The sequence below is a fragment of the Octopus sinensis genome, linkage group LG4 (assembly GCF_006345805.1).
Source record: "Octopus sinensis linkage group LG4, ASM634580v1, whole genome shotgun sequence".
NCBI classification, from domain to species: domain Eukaryota; kingdom Metazoa; phylum Mollusca; class Cephalopoda; order Octopoda; family Octopodidae; genus Octopus; species Octopus sinensis.
The window spans coordinates 164,189,857-164,209,123 of NC_043000.1; the positions used below are offsets into that span (position 1 = coordinate 164,189,857).

The 19,267-nt window shown below is 37.9% G+C and overlaps 1 protein-coding gene across 1 annotated transcript in view; it reads right to left on the minus strand.

Annotated features, from left to right (window-relative positions):
• LOC115210615 overlaps positions 1–19,267 on the minus strand; it is an 82,822-nt gene that overhangs the window by 6,431 nt on the left and 57,124 nt on the right. The window contains exons 19-25 of the mRNA XM_036502658.1: positions 12,797–13,180; positions 11,873–12,103; positions 11,069–11,351; positions 8,218–8,332; positions 7,084–7,246; positions 4,384–4,493; positions 686–983 (exon numbers count right to left, since the gene is read on the minus strand). Coding sequence (XP_036358551.1) covers positions 686–983; positions 4,384–4,493; positions 7,084–7,246; positions 8,218–8,332; positions 11,069–11,351; positions 11,873–12,103; positions 12,797–13,180 — 1,584 coding nt within the window. The remainder of the gene's footprint in view (positions 1–685; positions 984–4,383; positions 4,494–7,083; positions 7,247–8,217; positions 8,333–11,068; positions 11,352–11,872; positions 12,104–12,796; positions 13,181–19,267) is intronic.

Below are 19,267 nucleotides of genomic sequence, written 5' to 3' on the forward strand. Positions count from 1 at the left end.
TCTTTCCAGCAAAATGATTCAAAATAACGACTGATTTGTTGATAGAATCATGAAAGAAGTGGTTTGATTCGTCCATGTTCAGTTTATGAGTTCAAATTTAGACTAGAATAATTACGAACGATAACTCAAAGCATAAAAGGCGTATAACTAAATACTGCAAGAAAGGGGATGTAGGGATATTTGCTGTTGATTGTATAATCCTTATATCAGTAGTGGGGAGTCAGGCTGCTCATTTTGGTGGATTAGTCTGGTGGTGGTAATCTTGGTAGTGGTGGTTTTGAAAGTGGTGATTAGCCCAGTCCACCTAGGATTAAGAAAAAGCGTTTTAACTAGGAATATTCAGTCTTTATTTTATGTTATGCTTCACTTAGCATCTGTTTCGGACCACACACTCCAGGATGTTCTTTTGTTTTAATAGTAGGATGTAACTTATGTAAGATTTGGCTATTGTTTCCATCTGTTCGAAAGACTACGAAGAAGCTCCTTCATTGCATGCTGAGAATAACTAAAGAAGAAGAAGAAGAAGAAGAAGAAAGAAGAAGAAGAAGATGATGATGATGATGATGATGATGATGATGATGATGATGATGATGATGATGATGATGGTAACGATGATGGCGACGACGACGACGACGACAGAAAACATGAAAAAAATTTAGAAAAAGAAACCAGTAAATCAACTCACCGTGTTCAATGTCCCACAGGACAGCATGATTAAAACATTGCATTTGTCCTCCGTTTAGAAACCTTTCCACGAGAATGACCATGGCCGAACCATCTTCTGTTACTTGACGGTAACAAGTTACATTCTTAAGAAAAGCACGACTGCCTTCAACATCAGATGACTTCAGTATTTGTAAGATCGTGTAATTCTGTAGATCAATGATGTAGACAACGTTGTTTATGTAATCTTGGTCAATAAAGACCAGACCTACGTTGTGGCCCTTATCGCTATCGTTGTTGTTGCTGTTGTAGTTGTTAGCCTGAAAGAAATAGGAACTAAAATCATTTTTATTTTCGTATGAAAGCGGTGACGGCGGCGATGACAATGTTGCTGACTTTATGGGTCTGAATATTATTATAATGAGACTCTGTCGAAAAGTGGTTTGGGGGATAAGATTCAATTTATTACATCCTCTAAAAGAATTGAGTAAGTTTAGCGTAAATTCTAGACATAAACATACAAAACAACTCTTTCGCTCAACCTTCCAAGCATAAAAATTATTGCAAATAAACGAATAAGCGATAATATTTGAATAATCCTATCTAAAATGATTAACCACAGCGATAATGTAATTAGCACTGACATATCTAAAACGAAATATCCTAGCAACACATCTTCAAAGCCACAGTCGAACCAATTCTACTATATGGCAGGGAAACCTGGACATTATCAAAGAAGCTTGAGAGGCGGTTGGATGAAACCTACACTCGCCTCCTTATGAGAGCTCAAAATCTCTCGTGGAAGCGTCATCCAACCAAAGTACAAATATATGGGAAGTTACCACCTGTATCATCTCTTGTGAAAGGTAGAAGAGTCCAGTTTGCTGGACATTGTAGAGCTGAAAACGAGGTAATTTCTACTCTTCTCCTCTGGAAGCCATCTGCTCGCGATACCAGAGGGCGCACACTCCCCTACCCTGATGTGATCTCCAGGGATACAGGCATCCAGCAACAGGACCTCCGTAATGCCATGATGGACCGTGAAGTCTGGCGTAACATAGTAAATTCCATTGTCTCGACCACGGTCGAACAATGACGATGAGCACTAGGTCTACGAATAAAGAAAATTAAAACCCTGATATTACCATAAACAAAACGGATAAATTTACAGATAGTCAAAAAAGTTTAATAAAACAAAAAACGGAATTTACTGAATCTAAATCTCTTAAGACTGAATCTGCAACTAAAAACGGAGATAGAAACTGTAATAAAAAAAATAGATATTTTTAAAATCTAAAAATAATGTTGAATCAAACGGCTACAACGCACGTGATAGTAATATCATAAATTCTAACTTAGAATGTAAGAAAAGAAATACCATAATCCATTCTGACATATCTAAAACTAAATATCCTAGCAACACATCTTCAAATAGACCCACAAAGAGTGACTACGATTTATCTTCTATAAAAAAGGTGCTACAAGGAAAAAGTAGAAATATTAAAAAGAGAAAAAGGAACGCAACTTGGTTTAACACATTTTATAGAGGAAACGTTAAGATGACTCTATCCAAAATATATTGAGTAGGAACCTTCCTCCTGGCCACAAGTATCTGTGTGTTTCTGGTAAATCCACGGTTAAATTCTCTTACTCTTCAACACCAAATTTTGCGGGTATTATGGAATACTCTAACTCCTGTAAAATGAATATAAGTAACGCATACGCATAAACACACACACACATACAAAGTAACATACACCCTACTAATCAGGATATCCCTAAAATGGAAGAGATTCAGAATATTGAAAACAATAATAAAGAGTTCAAAATATACACACAATAACAGACTAAGAACAGATATGAAATTGAGAGAAACGAAATAAAGCAACATAATATTAAAAACATTAATTCTGAACATCTTGTCAACAAAATATCAAAAGGAATTCTCACCACAAAAATATCAAAAATAACCTAATACACCTGAATTCAAATTCTTTTGCCATTTACCTATGTACATAACAATATTAAAAAATCATAAAAGAAATTTAGAATATCAAACATTTCATCTCGATTCTAGATAAAATTTTTGTTTGGTATTATTGATTCTAGATCGGTAATTTCTATATACCAAGCCAAAGAGGAATTATCAAGGATATCAAAATTACTCCGAGTGCCATTTTAAACAATCAAAGCTTCTATATTCCACGTGATTTTTTTTAAGCATAAGGTCATCTCTGACCATTTTGAGTTTTCTTCATGATTAGTATATCTAGGACTTCATTTTCTGATGTCTTCTTTTCTATGACGACAGAGGGTTGCCGGACTGGAATTCGGATGCTACTTCTTGCAGTCCGTGCAGCTGCACGTATTGTCATATGGTAGTACTTGTTTTTGTGGTGTGTTTTCAGATTTAATCCCACCACACGGCACCTTGAATTAGAGCCTTCTACCATATCCGCAGATCAACCAAAGCCTTCTGAGTGGAATTTGCTGGAGGAATACTGTGCGGAAGTTTGTCGGGGAGTTCCGTTTCTTATGCGGTTGACATGACCATCGAAATTTACTTGTCTTTTTATCTTTTATTTGTTTCAATCATTGAACTGCGGCCATTCTGGAGCTCTATCTTGAAACGTTTAGTCGAACAAATCGACCCAAGTATTAATCTGTTGGGTTCTTTTGGCTATTTGGGGGCATAAACAAACCAAAACCTGTTGTCAAGCGATGGTGAACGACAAGGACAAACACACACACACACACACACACTCACACACAAATATATACATACATATGTGTATGCATACACACACAAACACACACACACACATATATATGATGGACTCTCCCGTCATTACCGAACAACCACACATAAGGTCTCTCCCTCCATCAGATCGACAATACCTGCATAAATGCAACAAGTGCCACATGTCGGATGTCGAAATGATCACAGAGCAACGTGAAATGAAGTGCTTTGCTCAAGAACACAACGCAATGCCCTGTCTGGGAATCGGACCCACGATCTTGCAATCGTGAGTGCAACACCTTAACCACTAAGCCATATATATACATATACATACATACACATATATATTTTTTCTCTCCTTGTTTCTTTCTGTGTTCCTTTCTGTGCAAGAGCGTAAGCTCGAAACCTTAAAGACTTTTTCACTTCCCGAGCGTTAAACTAATACATCTGTTTGTTGTCTATACCACCTGTCTTCATCCTGTGTTTCTTTTTTTTGTGAATTCTCCCCCTATACATATATATAAACATACATAGTTATACATATATATATAAATACATACATACATATACATGATTTCTTTCACTCTCGTTTACCAAAGCTACTCACAAGGAAGTGGTCAGCCCGAAGCTATAGTAGAAAACATTTACCCAAGGTGTCACACAGTGGGATTGGATTGTGAACCATGTGGTCGGGAAAAAACCTCATTATCAAACTTCTTTACCACATGTCCACTTCAGGCATTTCGACCAGCTGTCCTGTTCTAGTCTGTTACATTTAAATCTCAACAGTCCAGTTCCTCTGGACTGTTGAGATTTAAATGTCTTTGTCAGAAACACAATTCAGCAAATTAACATAAGAACTCTCCTACCCTTCGGTTGATCGTTCGGGATTTTCCGTTCAGGCAGTTACGATTCCCTTAGAGTTAGACGGCAAAACAATTATGATAAGGAAGTTAAATTTATTATGAAGTAACACTTACCCATAGAGTTGATATTGTATGGTCAATCCCTTGTATCACGTGACTACAGTGTCCGTTTTGTGTGTTGAATACCTTCAGCATTTTGTCAATTTCAGAAACCAGCAGAATCTCTATTTTGAAAAGTGATATATATATATATATATATATATAATATTAATATTAATATTAGGAAAGTTATTTCCGAGTCCAGAGGGGAGAGAAGTTCAATTTAGTTGTACTAAAATGAATTACTCACTGTATTATATACATGTATATAGATAGGTTTAAGAGACAGAATCACCCTCAAGCAACTCAATCATCGTTGATCGACATTATCCACAATAGATACATATAGGACTAAATATTAAAATGATCAAAATTAACACCTTCAATTCTTATATGACAACATATTCCTCGTTATTGCTGAAATAGAAGGTCTCCAAATACAATACCAAATTAAAACGATTATCTTGCCAATCTTCGGGTCTAGATTATATGAACTTATTTTGCTATTTACATCCTATATAAAGATCATTCCTAGGGCACCTATGACAACATGTATTATTTTAGTCTTGAGGTCCCACATTTTACCAATTTCTATTTCAAGATCTTTATACTCGCTCAGTTTTTGGTAGATCTTTACAGATACATTTATTATTATTATTATCATTATCATTATTATTATTATTATTATCATTATTATTATTATTATTATTATTATTATTATTATTATTATTATTATTGAGTGAGAGAGCAGTGCATGCCATCAAAGTGACACTGGGGTAAAATATACGAAGCCCAGTATACCCATCATGACTACCCGTCTGATAAGGGTACACTAGGCACATGCATCACAACTATATGTGTGCGACATGGTGATCTCATATCAAGATAAACAGCACATGACCTTGCTGAATGCTACCTGGCTCAGATACCAGGAAACCCCAAAATGGCAGAAATTCAAAAGATAGGGCTCATGAGAACTGCCCATATCCAACGTAAGATACTGTCTATGTTATCTCAAATTTTAAAACAAATTTATAATTTTCTTGTTTTCTTAAACATTCTATAGAACAATATTATGTGCAAAACCAAATATATGACACCCCAGGCATAACACCAAAATGAACTTCTAAATTGTTGTCTCTTCAGGTCTCTGAGTGAGACTTGGAGTCAACTTGTACAAATACAAAGTAGAAGTCAAACATAGAATAATAATAATAATAATAATAATAATAATAATAATAATAATAATAATAATAATAATAATAATAGTAGTAGTAGTAGTAGTAGTAGTAGTAGTAATAATAATAATAATTCAACTTCAAACCAGCTATAAATACCTGGGAATACTTGAAGCAGATGGAATCAAACACCACGGCACGACGGAAAAGACAAAAATATAGTAATTGTGGCGAATAAGAAAAATATTGGCTTCAAAGTTGAATGCTAGAAACATACTTTCGGCAATAAACTCGCACGCAGTCACAGTTGCTCGGTATGGCGCAGGAATCCTGAAGTGAATAGAGGAGAAGCTAAAGGACAAGAAGTCACGAAAGCTCTTAATGATGCATGGAGACCATCATCCACGTGCAGACACTGATCGCTTATACGTGAAAAGGGCAAATAGAGGAAGAAGAGTGATATGTGTGGAAGACTGCGTGCGTATCGAACACGAGAGTTTCCTAGCCCAAAGTAGGGAAACTTTGCTAGTGACAGTTAGAAACGAAGGGGTATTGAGAGCAGGAAAAAAAGGGAAAACAAAGGAAGAAGTACAAGAGGCATATGAAGAAGAATTACGCAAGAAGGGACTACGCAATCAATTCCATGTGGCCACAACTGAAGTTGTTGGAAAAATAGGTGGGATTGGCTGATGAAAGGAACCCTAAAAAAAGAGACCGAAAGCATTATACTGGCAGCGCAGGACTAAACTCTGGCCACGAACTGGTGGGTCAACCTGAGGAATGAGCAATTATCTCCGCTGTGCCGCATCTGCTATAGAGTGGATGAAACCATTGCCCATATGAAGAACGAATGCCCTAGACTTACCCGAAACCACTACACGTTGTGGCGACACGACCAGGTAGTGAAGGTGTTACACTGAAAACTGTGCAAAAAGTGGGGGCTAGAGAGAGGCAAGACTTGGTATGAGCACAGATTGCAGAGAATGGCAGAGTCGGAGACTAGCAAAATCTTCTGGGATTTCCCAATCCAAACAGATCAGGTGCTAGAGCATAACAGACCGGACCTAGTGGTGGTGGACAAGGTGCACCACATATGCTACATAGCTGATGTTGCATGCACCTTTGACCCACGAATAGTCAAAAAGGAAGGCGCAAAGATAGATAGATACAACCTACGTAAGTACGAATTATCCGGGCTATGGAAAGTGAAGAAGGTGAAGACAATGCCAGTTATTGTTGGGTGCTTGGGAACAGTATCTGATGGCATCAAGAGGAATATAAAGGAAATTGGAATAGAGTGCCCGGTAGAACTGTTACAAAAAACTTGCCTACTAGTACGGCCAGAATAATCAGGCAATTATTAGATAGCTGAACAGAAAGAGTAGCATGGTACTGTAGGCTGCAGGTAGTAAGCCCGCTACGCATGCAAGACTCCAGGCGCTCCAACAAAACCTGTGATAAAGAGATGATGAAAATAATAATAATAATAATAATAATAATAATAATAATAATAATAATAATAATAATAATGACTTACCTTTACCTTCTTTAATTGGCACAAAGTTCACTCTAGGTGAAACAGGCTCAGTAAATTCTACTAAAATCTGACAAGACTGCAAGTCGACAATCTTTAAATAATTTTGCGAATTTACTACGGCAAGACTATAATCGTTAATCAGGGTCGCACAAGTTGCCTTTTCCTGCAAACGAATAACATAACATATTTTGGATTTCCGTTTGACTCGACACAGGTAAAGTATGTTGTTGTTATGTAACCCTAGACTAGCTTTCAATGAGAATCGGTTTTAATTCAATTTGGACTTACAGCGCAACTGGCCTTGACTAAAAACTACCAAGCATTTTGACGCACTTACCATTCTGCCCAACTTAGAATAATAATAATTTCTCACGTAGGCGCAAGGCCATAAATTAGAGGGGAGAATTTGACTGATACTTTACTTAAATGATCCCGGAAGGATGAAAAGCAAAGTTAAACCTGGCGTACAGATCCAGAGCGTAGGGCGTCGGATTATATAAACTACAAAGCATTTTTCTGACATTGTAACGATTCGACCAATAATTCACCGTCCTGATTACAATAATAATGGTTGTTTTTAATTTAGGCACAAGGTCAGCAAGTTTGAAGGAAATGGGTTAGTCGATACCATTGCCCCAGGACCTCTCTGGTGCTTTGATGACAAAGGATTAAAGACAATGGGGTTTTAACTCAGAATGTAGAGAGCTGGAACCAAATACTACAAAATACTACAAATACTCTAATAACTGTCCCAATTTGTCACCTTAATAATAATAATGATGATGATGATAATAATAATAATAATAATAATAATAATAATAATAATAATATAATAATAATAATGATAATAATAATAATAATAATAATAATAATAATAATAATAATAATAATAATTGTTCCAAATTTGGGCATAAAGCCAACAACTTTAGCGGTGGGAGTAAGTCGATTACATTGGTTCCAGTGTTCCGCTGGTACTTATTTTATCGACCCCTAAAAGATGAGGCAACGTCGACCTCGATGACATTTGAACGCAGAACGTAAATAGCATTAAATAAATACATTAACGCATTTCGATCGATTCTATTAATCCTGTACCTCAGGTAATAATAATGATTAATAAAATATGCAACTTACCAGCTTCAACTCTATGATAACTTTGCTGTTCCAGACATCGTAAATATACCAGTACAGAGGACCAAAACCTATTTCAAATGTTACATAGCGTCCGTTTTTCAAAGACTGTATTTTTCTGGTAATTTAAATATACATAGTAATAATTATGACCAACGTATTATTTAGTATATGTAATATGGCAATATGCAGTGCTTTTTGTAAACGTGCGATGTCAGGGGTTTGAAATCAGATCCACTATGTCCTGCCTAGCTAATGTTGGACTTAGGAATGACAGCAAAGCAATTATTTATGAATTGGAGAAGGAAAGAAAAAAATGTTATTCCGTAGTTATGGCAGACATATGTGATAGAAAGACTAAAGCTGAAAGCGATAAGTAAAACGAAATAATTGCTACATAGTTGGAGTAGTTGTAGCTAAACCTAGCTTGATGTAGTGGTTCCATGAACAAGGAGAGTGGATTTGTACGACCAGTATAAACCAGAATAACCTTAACGTGTCCTCTTTAACAATTATACATCCGCTATATCGGACATCTACAATGGTTCCATAACTCCCGTCTCGGCAATAACCTTGAGCCCTGGTAACCCGTTACAACATTTACCCAGCGTACCTAGTCGTTTAGATCATCTGTAAGATAAACCCTCATATTTTATATATATACACTAGCAAACGCAGCCGTCCTTTGGACAGTGTAATTTATTATAATGGTGCACTCCTTTGGGCGGTTTAAGTGGTCACATTGTCCTTTGTTCATCCGTTTCTGAAGCCCTTGCAATGGACATTAAAGCAGCATTCAAAGCCTGACGATTTGTGAGCTGTGCTGGTTACTGCAGCCCTTGCAACACCAGTACTGTCAGTATAACGCTTCCTTCGGGTGGTGCGCTGTGCTGGTGACTCTGCAGCCCGTGCAGCAGCAGTAGATTTAGCATTACGTGCCCTCCAGGCTGTGCGTTGTTGTGGAGAGTCTGCAGCCGTTGCAGCCGTTGCAGCTGTAACATTTTTGGTAAGACGCGCCAATGGGATAGTCCGTTGTTGAGGTGACTCAGTAACCCTGGCGGCAGCAACAGTTGCAGCATGATGGGCTCGGCAGGCCACAAGCTCTTCTTCAAACTTTGAAGTCTTAACGGTTGCAGAAATTGAAGGCGTGTGTACTGCACGGGCAGCGGCATCGTAGGCAGCCCGCTGGGACAGTCTGTGGGGCCTTCGGTCTTGAGTTTCGTTTTCCCGATACCTTCTGGCTTTGACAGCAGCGTGGGACAGTTTACCAATGCGATCTCTCTCCTAGGTGACATTGCAGGGTTATCTGCAAAGTGAAGATAGAGTGGGGGGTTAAGTCGAATGCCTGAATGATGTTTGTCGTACTATTGTTTGCTGGTTCAGAAAATTGTCAAATAGCCTTAGGAAAGGCTGAGGCGTTTGAGCCTTTGGGCATTGTGGCTAAACATTGCCTTAAGATTTTAAAAATAGTTAAAAGTTGATTTAAGTTGCATAGCTACATCAAGTAAGTGCTAACGTGCAAATATCTGCAGTTTGCAGTGAATGGGCATTGTAAAAACTATATAACTGACACAACTTGGTATGAGTAAAAGCAGAGAATATATATAATAGGAATTCATTTCTGAAGGCATTTAAAAATAATTAAAAGTTGGTTTAAATTGCATGGCTACCTGAAGGAAGTGCTAATGTGCAAATATCGGCGGTTTGCAGTGAATGGGCATTGTAAAAACTGTAGCGGAAGACGAAGTGAAAGTAGTATAACTACGTCATCAAGAATAATGTCCCTTGAAGCAAAGATCGTTGGTATTTATTATTTACTTATGAGAAGGTGTTTTCGTCCCCTAGGGATGGCATTACTCCTTATGTGAGCAATTTGAAGAGTCTATGACCATCTCTGGAACATAAGTAGTGTATGTTCTCAGCGTGGACGAAATCGGATAAAAATATTCATTTTCAAGGGCATCAAGAAAAAAGCCTGTACGCACATACACACATCTTCCGTTTAATTATTATTAATATTATTATTTATTATTATTATTATTATTATTATATTATTATTATTATTATTATATATTCAACGGTTTTTATAGCGTTTTGTCTTAATAACTAATGAGATGCCAAATAAGACTCCAGCCCTGGTATCCGAAACTCTGAGTTTTATTATGACAACCAACTAATAGTCACATACTAAATTTATAGATAAATCCCTCTATTTTACATAATATTGAGGTCTCATTCATTCTTTTTTGTCATATTATTATTAATAATATATACATATATATATATATATATATATATATATATATATATATATATATTAATAATAATAATAATAATAATAATAATAATAAGATGACAACAAAAGAATGAATGAAACCTCGATATTATGTCAAATAGAGGAATTTATCTATAAATATATGTGACAATTAGTTGGTTGTCATAATAAAACTCAGAGTTGTCTGCTCCGGCATCTCATCAGTTATTAAGACAAAACGCTTTGAAAAAAACACGTTGAATAAAGGGAAATTACTCCAATAGGCGTGGTAAAAGTAATACTTCATTTATAGAATCTGCATATGCACACATATACACACACACATACATGTACGCAGGCACACACATATGTATGAACATATATCTATATACATGCTCACACACGCGTGTACATATACATGCAAACACACATATATACATATATATGTCTAACTCAGAACGTAAAGCAGGGAGAAATACTGCCAAGCATTTTTCCCGACGCTGTAACGATTCTGTAAAGTCGTCGCCTAAATGTTAGGCCATAAGAACAATACTTTCGTACACTGAAACTGATGTCTGCCATAAATTGAAAATGTCTCACCGTACAGATCCACTACAGATGTGATCATAGTTGTTGTCTTGCAGATTATCATCGCTTTGTGTTAAAGTCAAATCCCATATTCGAAGGTTTCTGTCGTCTGACACACTTACAGCAGTTTTGTTGACTATACCAAAATCAATCAAGTCGGATCCATTCTGAGGGATGATTACTGAAAGCTCATCTGTAGTTAGATCCCAGCACCGAAGTGTCGTTTTCCTGGAGAAATAAATAGCTTGGCCATCTGATGATATGTGAAATTTCTCGAAAGCATTCGCTTTATTACCTGAAACAGGGAGTATTCAGAATGGACATTGTACTCGCTTGTTTTACTGAACAACATACACCCATTTTATTTACATATACGATTTCAATTGTAATTAATCTCATCATTAATTTCAATTGATATCATTAATGCTAAAGCTGCTTGTGTCACATTGATTTTCCATGTGATTTAAGTACTTTAAATAACAGTACTTTAAATAACAGTACTTTAAATAACAGTACTTTAAATAACAGTACTTTAAATAACTTTAAATTTACTTGGTCTTATTAAGCTCTTATAAAATTTGCAGTATCTAACTACAAACATACAGCAGTTGACCTTTCACAAACGTGTCTTTTTTTTGGGGGGGGGGGGACTCGTAAAACTATTTTGAACCAACTATTTAAAGTTTCAAATTTCACCTTACTCAGCTTGACTTTAACAGTTAAACTTCAGGTCAGGAACAGAGTATTACTCTGATTTCTAAAAAGCATAAATTCTCTGAATATATAGAAATGGGTGTAGAAAGGTTTAGGAATCACCTTTAAGTTGCTTGACATTATCTTCTTTCCAATCCTTCAAATTGGAGGTGTATAAAGTGCCATTTTCTGGACATCCAAAATAAAGTATTGAATTCAGCGGACACAGACCGATTCCATCAATGTCACATTCTTCAACTATTGATTCTACGTCAATACTTTTAGTGGCACCAGTTTCCAGATGTACGACCAAAATGATTTCCATGACTAAAAGAGCAAAATATTCTTCTGAACCTGAAACGAAAATACTGAAGATCAGCCATTGGATATCAAATCGGAAATAAAAACTAGAATACGAAGAAAATAACAGTGATCTGAGTCGGCAAGAATTGTCTGTATGTCGTGGTGAGACACAAGAATTGGCATTTTTTGCAAAGTCCTTCGTCGGAAAGAAAACAGAATGTTATTTATTTATCCACTCGTTGTTAAAGGCAGCGGCATAGCTGTGTGGTTAGAAAACGACTCTGCTATTCAGTGAGATATAAATTAAAGAAATTAATGTTTATAAATCTGATTTTCACAGGACGCTAATATTTTCGTGTTGAAGAGAAGGTATATCGGTCACTTAACAAACATCACTTAGGCTGAAAAATGACACATTGACGAATTGTTTACTGACTTTTTATGTTGAAATATAAATCAATGTCAGCTGTGTATTTAATCAATTTTGACTATTTGATGAAATAATGTTAAGTCTCCTCCTCCTCCTGCTGCTGCTGCTACTGCTGCTGAAATGGAGAGAATCGTTTCTAGCTTTTAGGCTTTGAGCCTGTTAAGGGATTTATAGTTACGTGAAGAACATACATATCTTTCTACTATAATTTTGTTTTTGTTCATTCCCTTATGAGTGGGGTGGGGTAGTGAATGTGTGTGTGTGTGTGTGTGTGTGTGTGTGTGTGTGTGTGGTAGTGAATAAAATATACTTACCTGCCGCTTGAGTGGTTGAGTTTATTTCCTCAGCAATCTCCTCATTTTCTAAATATATCTTGTGTTTTAGTTTTCTGGAAGGAATATCCCAGACAAAAAGATATAGTATGCAGTGAAAAACAATTAAAGTTTTATCCGGTCCACACACTTCAAAAAAGGGTTCTGGTACAAATATTCCATCTTTCCCGAGAGATTTATTTTCGATGTTATGTGAAAACGATGTTGTCTGAACACTGATGAAAATAATACTTCTCTCGGGATTGACAACGACAAATTTGTCCTGACAACAGAACTGCACTTTTTCCGGTTTATCTGTATCGCATTCAAAACGACCAGACTGAATTCCTTTGGCGATGTCCCAGAACTTCACGATTCCTTCCGAACCTGTCGATAATAACAAAATAAACGCTTTAAAATGTTATCTTTTAAATGCTTTTAAATCATATTTAACGAAAATAAAAGCAGTCGCTGTCAAACTGACAAACTTCTCCCCCATGAGTCAGATATCGGGTATTTATGCATTGTTGTTGGTATTTAGCTCCAGAACATCTCTCTCAGAACAGAACACTGACAAAAAGCATTCTAACCCTCACTGAATTATTTCATTTTTATTCATTTATTTATTTTTGTTTTGTAGGGAATCTAAACTATATTATCCAATGGATCATTCACTTTTTGAGACGATAGCGTGCGATACGAGAAATACTTAGACGTTATTTGTGGCTGGCTCGCGACTATGTAGAGGCTCTGATTCTCGCCCGGATGTTCATGTAGATTTATCATCGAAGGCTTTGCAACTACAAACATCTCCGTCGTTTTGTATATTTGCAATTCAATGTACGCCTTCCTTTCTTTAAAATAACAGGGTATGATTTGAAGGAAATTTGGTTGCTATTTCTGGCAGGTTTACCTGATGCATTTTAAAAGCTCCTTCTTTGGCATTCTATTGTTTTTACCATAATGCAGGACCACAGAATTTAAGGTGTGTATTGTTGATTAATTCAACACCACTGGTGCACTATCAACCTCTGGTTGAGAAAAGGTAAAGTAGAAGAGTGTAAAAAGGCGAAATCAATACGAAACCAAGTTCTGCAGAGCAATTTATCTAATGCCCTACCTTATCAGTTAAGCCACCTAAAATAATATTTTCTATTATAAGCCTGAAAGAGTGAAAGGCAAAGTCTATCTTGGCGGAATTTGAAATCAGAACATAAAGACGGGCGAAATACCGCTATGCATTTCTGTCCGGCATTCAAGCGATTCTGCCATCTCTCTGCCTTCAATCCATTAACGAACTTTTCATTATTAACCGTTGAAAGTTCATATAAAAGATTGGGGATGATACAGGACAATACAAAGCGATTGGGATTGGAACGTGTAAATAAGGAAAAGCAGTAAAATCTCCAAAAGAGGGTGACTTCCAAGGGCTGCTCGTGGACATCCCACAAAACCACGATCACTCTGACCTCTAGGACAAGTGCCCTCTTCTCTTCGTCCAACTTTGATCTAAAGCCACATGCTAGGAGTGCCCTCTCCAATTCCTTTTCTCCAACACACAGGTCTACACTTAGAGAGGTACCATCCATTCTTGCCGTTTTCGCAACTTTCTCCCACCTTTCAATAAACTCACTGTTGGACATCTGCGACAACTCCAGTCTTTTCTTAACAGTGAGTGGGTGTGGTCACCGTTTGTCAGGCAGTATTTTCCGCAGCTCATCTCATTGACAGAGCTACAGTCCTGGATCAAGCGTAGACCAAGAAAAAATTGGTGGCACCTGGAGTGTCGGCAAGTGCTAACAGCTTTCTGCCAATCGGGCAACGCGGTCGGATTTCTACAGAGGATTAGTGGCGTACAAGAGCGGCGATGTCCTTGAGAAACTCTCGGCATCAAGAGGGGTCAGTTAACTGGTCTTTTTCAGAGGATTTTCTGGCAGGGGCCTATGGATAACTTCCAGAAATCCCTGGCTTGGCAGTGCTATCGAGGTGCTTTGCCAGTTCGAGACAAGCTTACAGACACGAAAGTGCTGTCAGACGGACCTGTCCGGGGTATGCACAAGGTGACGAAACTGTTGTGCATGCACTCACCAGTGTCCGGGCACTAGTGGAGTTTGTCGAACAGCTGTTATCGCGTGTAGGGCGGATCCGGTCATCAGCCGAGTCCATCGTGAAGATTGCTCCGCTGCCTTCCTTTGGCCGGGAAGGAAAGACAGTTTTCCTCTGTCTGGTGGTTATGGTGAAGGAGGTAGTGTAGTGGACGAGATTGAAAGGACTGAAGACAGATACTTTCCTCTTTGGCCAAGCCCTCATCGACTTTTTCAGGTTCCACTTGGAAAGGAAAGTGAGGGCAGAGAGGGAAGTTTTGACCACCCTCCTCTCCAAAAAATTTGTTGAAAGGTGGGCGAATGTGGCGAAGATGGCCCGTGTGAATGAACCTACTCTAAACTTACGTTTGAAACTGGAAGAGTTGAGGGGAGAGGCGCCCGCTGAGGTGCACCTGGCGGTCGGGATAATCAGGATGTGTGGGTGTCTCGGTTGTCCCTGGAAGGAACACCCCGCTTTTGAGGAATTTTTATTGTCTAATTGTTTGTTAATTGTTTTCTGTTATTTATTGTATACAACCCATTGTTCTATACTCCACTTGTCCCTTCAATTGTATTGTCTCTATTTGCTTTGTGTTCGACCCTTGTGGCCAATAATAAGAGAAAGTATCATTATTATTATTATTATTATTATTATTATTATTATTATTATTATTATTATTATTATCCTTGCCATTTACTTTTAATCTGCATGTTTGATGCAATCACCTGCCGGGGCACACCCAGCGCCCTAGGGCAAGTGAAGGTTAAGAGTTGTTGAAATATAGCTGAAAGCTTGGGGAGGGGAAGTAGAGAAATATCTCCATGTAATACAAACACAAACATTTACATTGATAGGGTTTTTCTAAGGATGTGGGCAGTACTTGTTAGCACAATCTTTTGGATTTCCTTGAGACATGGTTTTCCAGGGATATTGTCTAGGTGTTTCTGACATCCCTTTTTTATCATACCTAGGGCACCTACAATAACAGGAACAGTTTTTGTTTTAAGATTCCACACCCTCTGTATTTCGATTTCCAGGTCCTTATATTTACTAAGTTTGTCAAATTCCCTTACAGATACATTTTTATCAGTGGGGACGCTTACTTCTATTAGTCTGCAGGTATTTTCTTCCCTGTCTTTAACAATTATGTCTGGTCGATTAGCCTTGATCGTTCTGTCAGTGTTGACTGGAAAATCCCAGAGGATGGTGACATCTTTACCTTCAACAACTGGCTGAGGATGGTGTTCATACCAGTTAGCAGGAGTGTCGGATTTGTAGTGTTTACATATCTTCCAATGTATATACTGTCCTACCCTATCGTGGCGATTTTTGTATTCGTTTGGTGTCAGCACAGGACATCCCGAAACGAGATGGTCTATCGTTTCGTCAAATGTGTCGCAGAATCTGCATTTAGGGTCAGTACCGTTTCGGAGAACGTTAGCCTGGTAATTTCTGGTAAACAAGCTTTGATCTTGTGCTGCCATTATGAAACCTTCAGTCTCTGCTTTCAATCCAGAGCTCTTCAGCCACTGATGGGTTGTTGCTTGGTCTACATCAGCATTTTGGCTTCGGAGAATATATTGTCCATGCAGGGGCTTCTGGCTCCACCGCCTCTCAATTTGATTCTGCCCGTTCTTTTTTGCAGTCTGCTTGATTCGCTTTGCTTGCTTGGTAGCAGTGGTTTCCGGCTCTTCATCTGATTCAAGGTTAATGTCTAGTTCCCTTTCGAACTTATAAGCTTCCTTGACAATAGAATGCAGCGTTTTGCTGCTTTCGTGTTCGCACACAAGTCGCAGCATCCAGTCCTTTGTACTAGATAGGTACCTGTTCATTCCTACAGTAGAGGTCTTATAGCACAGCTCTAATTGCATCATTCCTCTCCCCCCGCTGCTTCTAGGTAGGTACAAGCGGTCTACATCTGCCTTAGGGTGGTGCATGCTCTTGGATGTCAGTAACTTTCTTGTCTTCCTGTCCAAGCGTTGGAGTTCCGTAAGGTTCCAGTTAATGATGTTAAAACTGTACTGGACTACTGGAAGTGCCAGGGTGTTAATGGCCTCATTGCAATTTTTGGAGTTGAGTTCAGTCTTCAGTACAAGCCTTATTCTCCTATAGTATTCCTTTCTTATTTTTTCCTTCATAGTAGCATGATGTATACCATCTCCTTCGTTGATTCCTAGGTATTTGTAACTTTCTTGTGGGTCAAGTTCCTTGATGGTAGTGTCAATATCTAATTTAACAGAAGCTGTTTGCCTAAGCGTGCCTCTTACAAAAGTTGCTTTAGCATACTTATCAAGGCCAAAATCCATTCCGATATCATTGCTAAACTCTTTAACAGTTGTTAGCAGCCCTTCTAGCTCTTGGTCATTCCTGGCAAACAGCTTTAGGTCATCCATATAGAAAAGGTGGTTTATTAACTTACTAAAAACTTTGTACCCATATCTGGTACTATCCAATTCGTTTGAGAGTGGGATCAGTGCCATGCAAAAATGTAATGGAGAGAGGGAGTCACCTTGAAAGATGCCTCGTTTGATGTTGATGCTGTGGACTGGCTCATCCCATTACTATGGCTTAGAAAGAGACGTGTGTTCCACATGGTCATGCTATTCTCTCAGAATTTTGAGACGACAGGAAGATCTTGTATATCTCAAGGCCTTGAGTATCCATTTATGTGGGACACTGTCATACGCTTTCCTGTAGTCTATCCATGCTATACTCAGGTTTTTTTTTTGCTCCGGCAATTCTCTACAATCATTCTGTTTATGAGCAATTGGTCTTTGCACCCATAAGAGTTTCTTTTACAACCTTTTTGAGCTTGTGGAAGGATAGAATTTTGTTCAAGGAAAGCGTACATTCTCTCCGTTATTATGGATGTGAGGATTTTGTAGGTGTGTTGAGACATGTTATTGGCTGGTAATTCTTTGGGTTTTTTGTGTCTTCGGTTTTAGGTAATAGGTAGGTGGTTCCTTCAGTCAGCCAAGCAGGTATTTGCTCTGGGTTCTGAATGACATCAGACAGAGATGCAGCGAGATGTTCGTGTACCTCTGTCAAACAATTCAGCCAGAAGTTAGGGATCCGATCCAGTCCTGGGGTTTTCCATTTATGAGCCTTCCTAAGGACACACCTTAGCTCCTCTATTCCTATTGCTTCCCATTTCTGTTCTTCAAGTTCATCCAGTCTCTCTTTCTCACGTTCTATCCAGTCAGCCTCAGCATTAAACTCTTTTTCGTTGCTCCATACCTTCTTCCAGAACTCCTCCACTTCTCAATCTTAGGTGGATCTTCTATGTGTATTTTATTTTTGCCAATTTCCCTATAAAATTTCTTTGCATCTGTCTTAAAAAATTTATTTTGTCGATAAAATTTGTTTCTTTTGTCATACCTTCTAAGCCGTTGAGCTTTCAACAGTATCCGTTGTTTCAACAGTTCCTTAGTTGCAGGGAGGTTTATGAGATCTTTGATTTTATATTTTTGCTTGATTTTTCTAGCTTTTCTCGGCTTAATATTCACTCCTCTAGCAAGCTCATCGAGAACTGAAACATCCGCCCGCAGAGATTCAATCTCTTTTTGTATCGCTACTTTCCACTTAGGAGGTTCATTGACATGCCTGGCCTTTTTCTTTGTCATCTTAATACCTAGTTGGGTAGTTACTACTTTAGCAGTGGAATAAATGAGATTATTTAAGGTTGTCAAATCATTCCCCTTATTTCTTAAGATCTGTCCTAGGGCAACGTTATATGTCATGATTGTGTTGTTATTTCTTGTGCCATTTGAAAACTTTGGTAGTGGTTCTCTATTAACCATGTCAGTGAGCTCAATCTTGCCGAGTTCTCTCATAATGTCCACTTTTGCTTCCATAATCTTTTCTCTATTATTCACCTCAAATTCTATGTCATATCTATTTTGGTTTTCTTGAGGAAGGTCTACGTTCTCCTTTTTTCAAATCTCTCGTCTTCGCTATTCTTTGTTTAACTTCCCCATTGGGAAGTTGATTTGCCGCTTGTACACTGGCTTCTGTGCTACTGTTACCTATTTCGTCTACATTGTTGCTGTTTTCTTTTGGTCTACCATGAACTATTAGTGTCCTAATTTTGTCAATTTCAGCGTCAGTTAGTCTTTTGTTTTTAATTATATCTCTGCGTACATTACTTAATTTATTTGCGTCTATATATCTACGTACGTCATTGCCTACTGAATTTCTCCATGAGATGTATGTTTGTACACTGAGGTTATTGTTTGGGTTTAGTTGTGCTGTATAAAAAGCTTTCAACACATCTCTATAGTCCTCTCTGGTCCATTTTATACGTTTTGCTTTAGGTGGTGTTTTTGGTGGTGTCACTACAAGTCCAGAGTTAGAAGTATTCTGGTTCTGGTCACCTGGTAGATCGTCTTT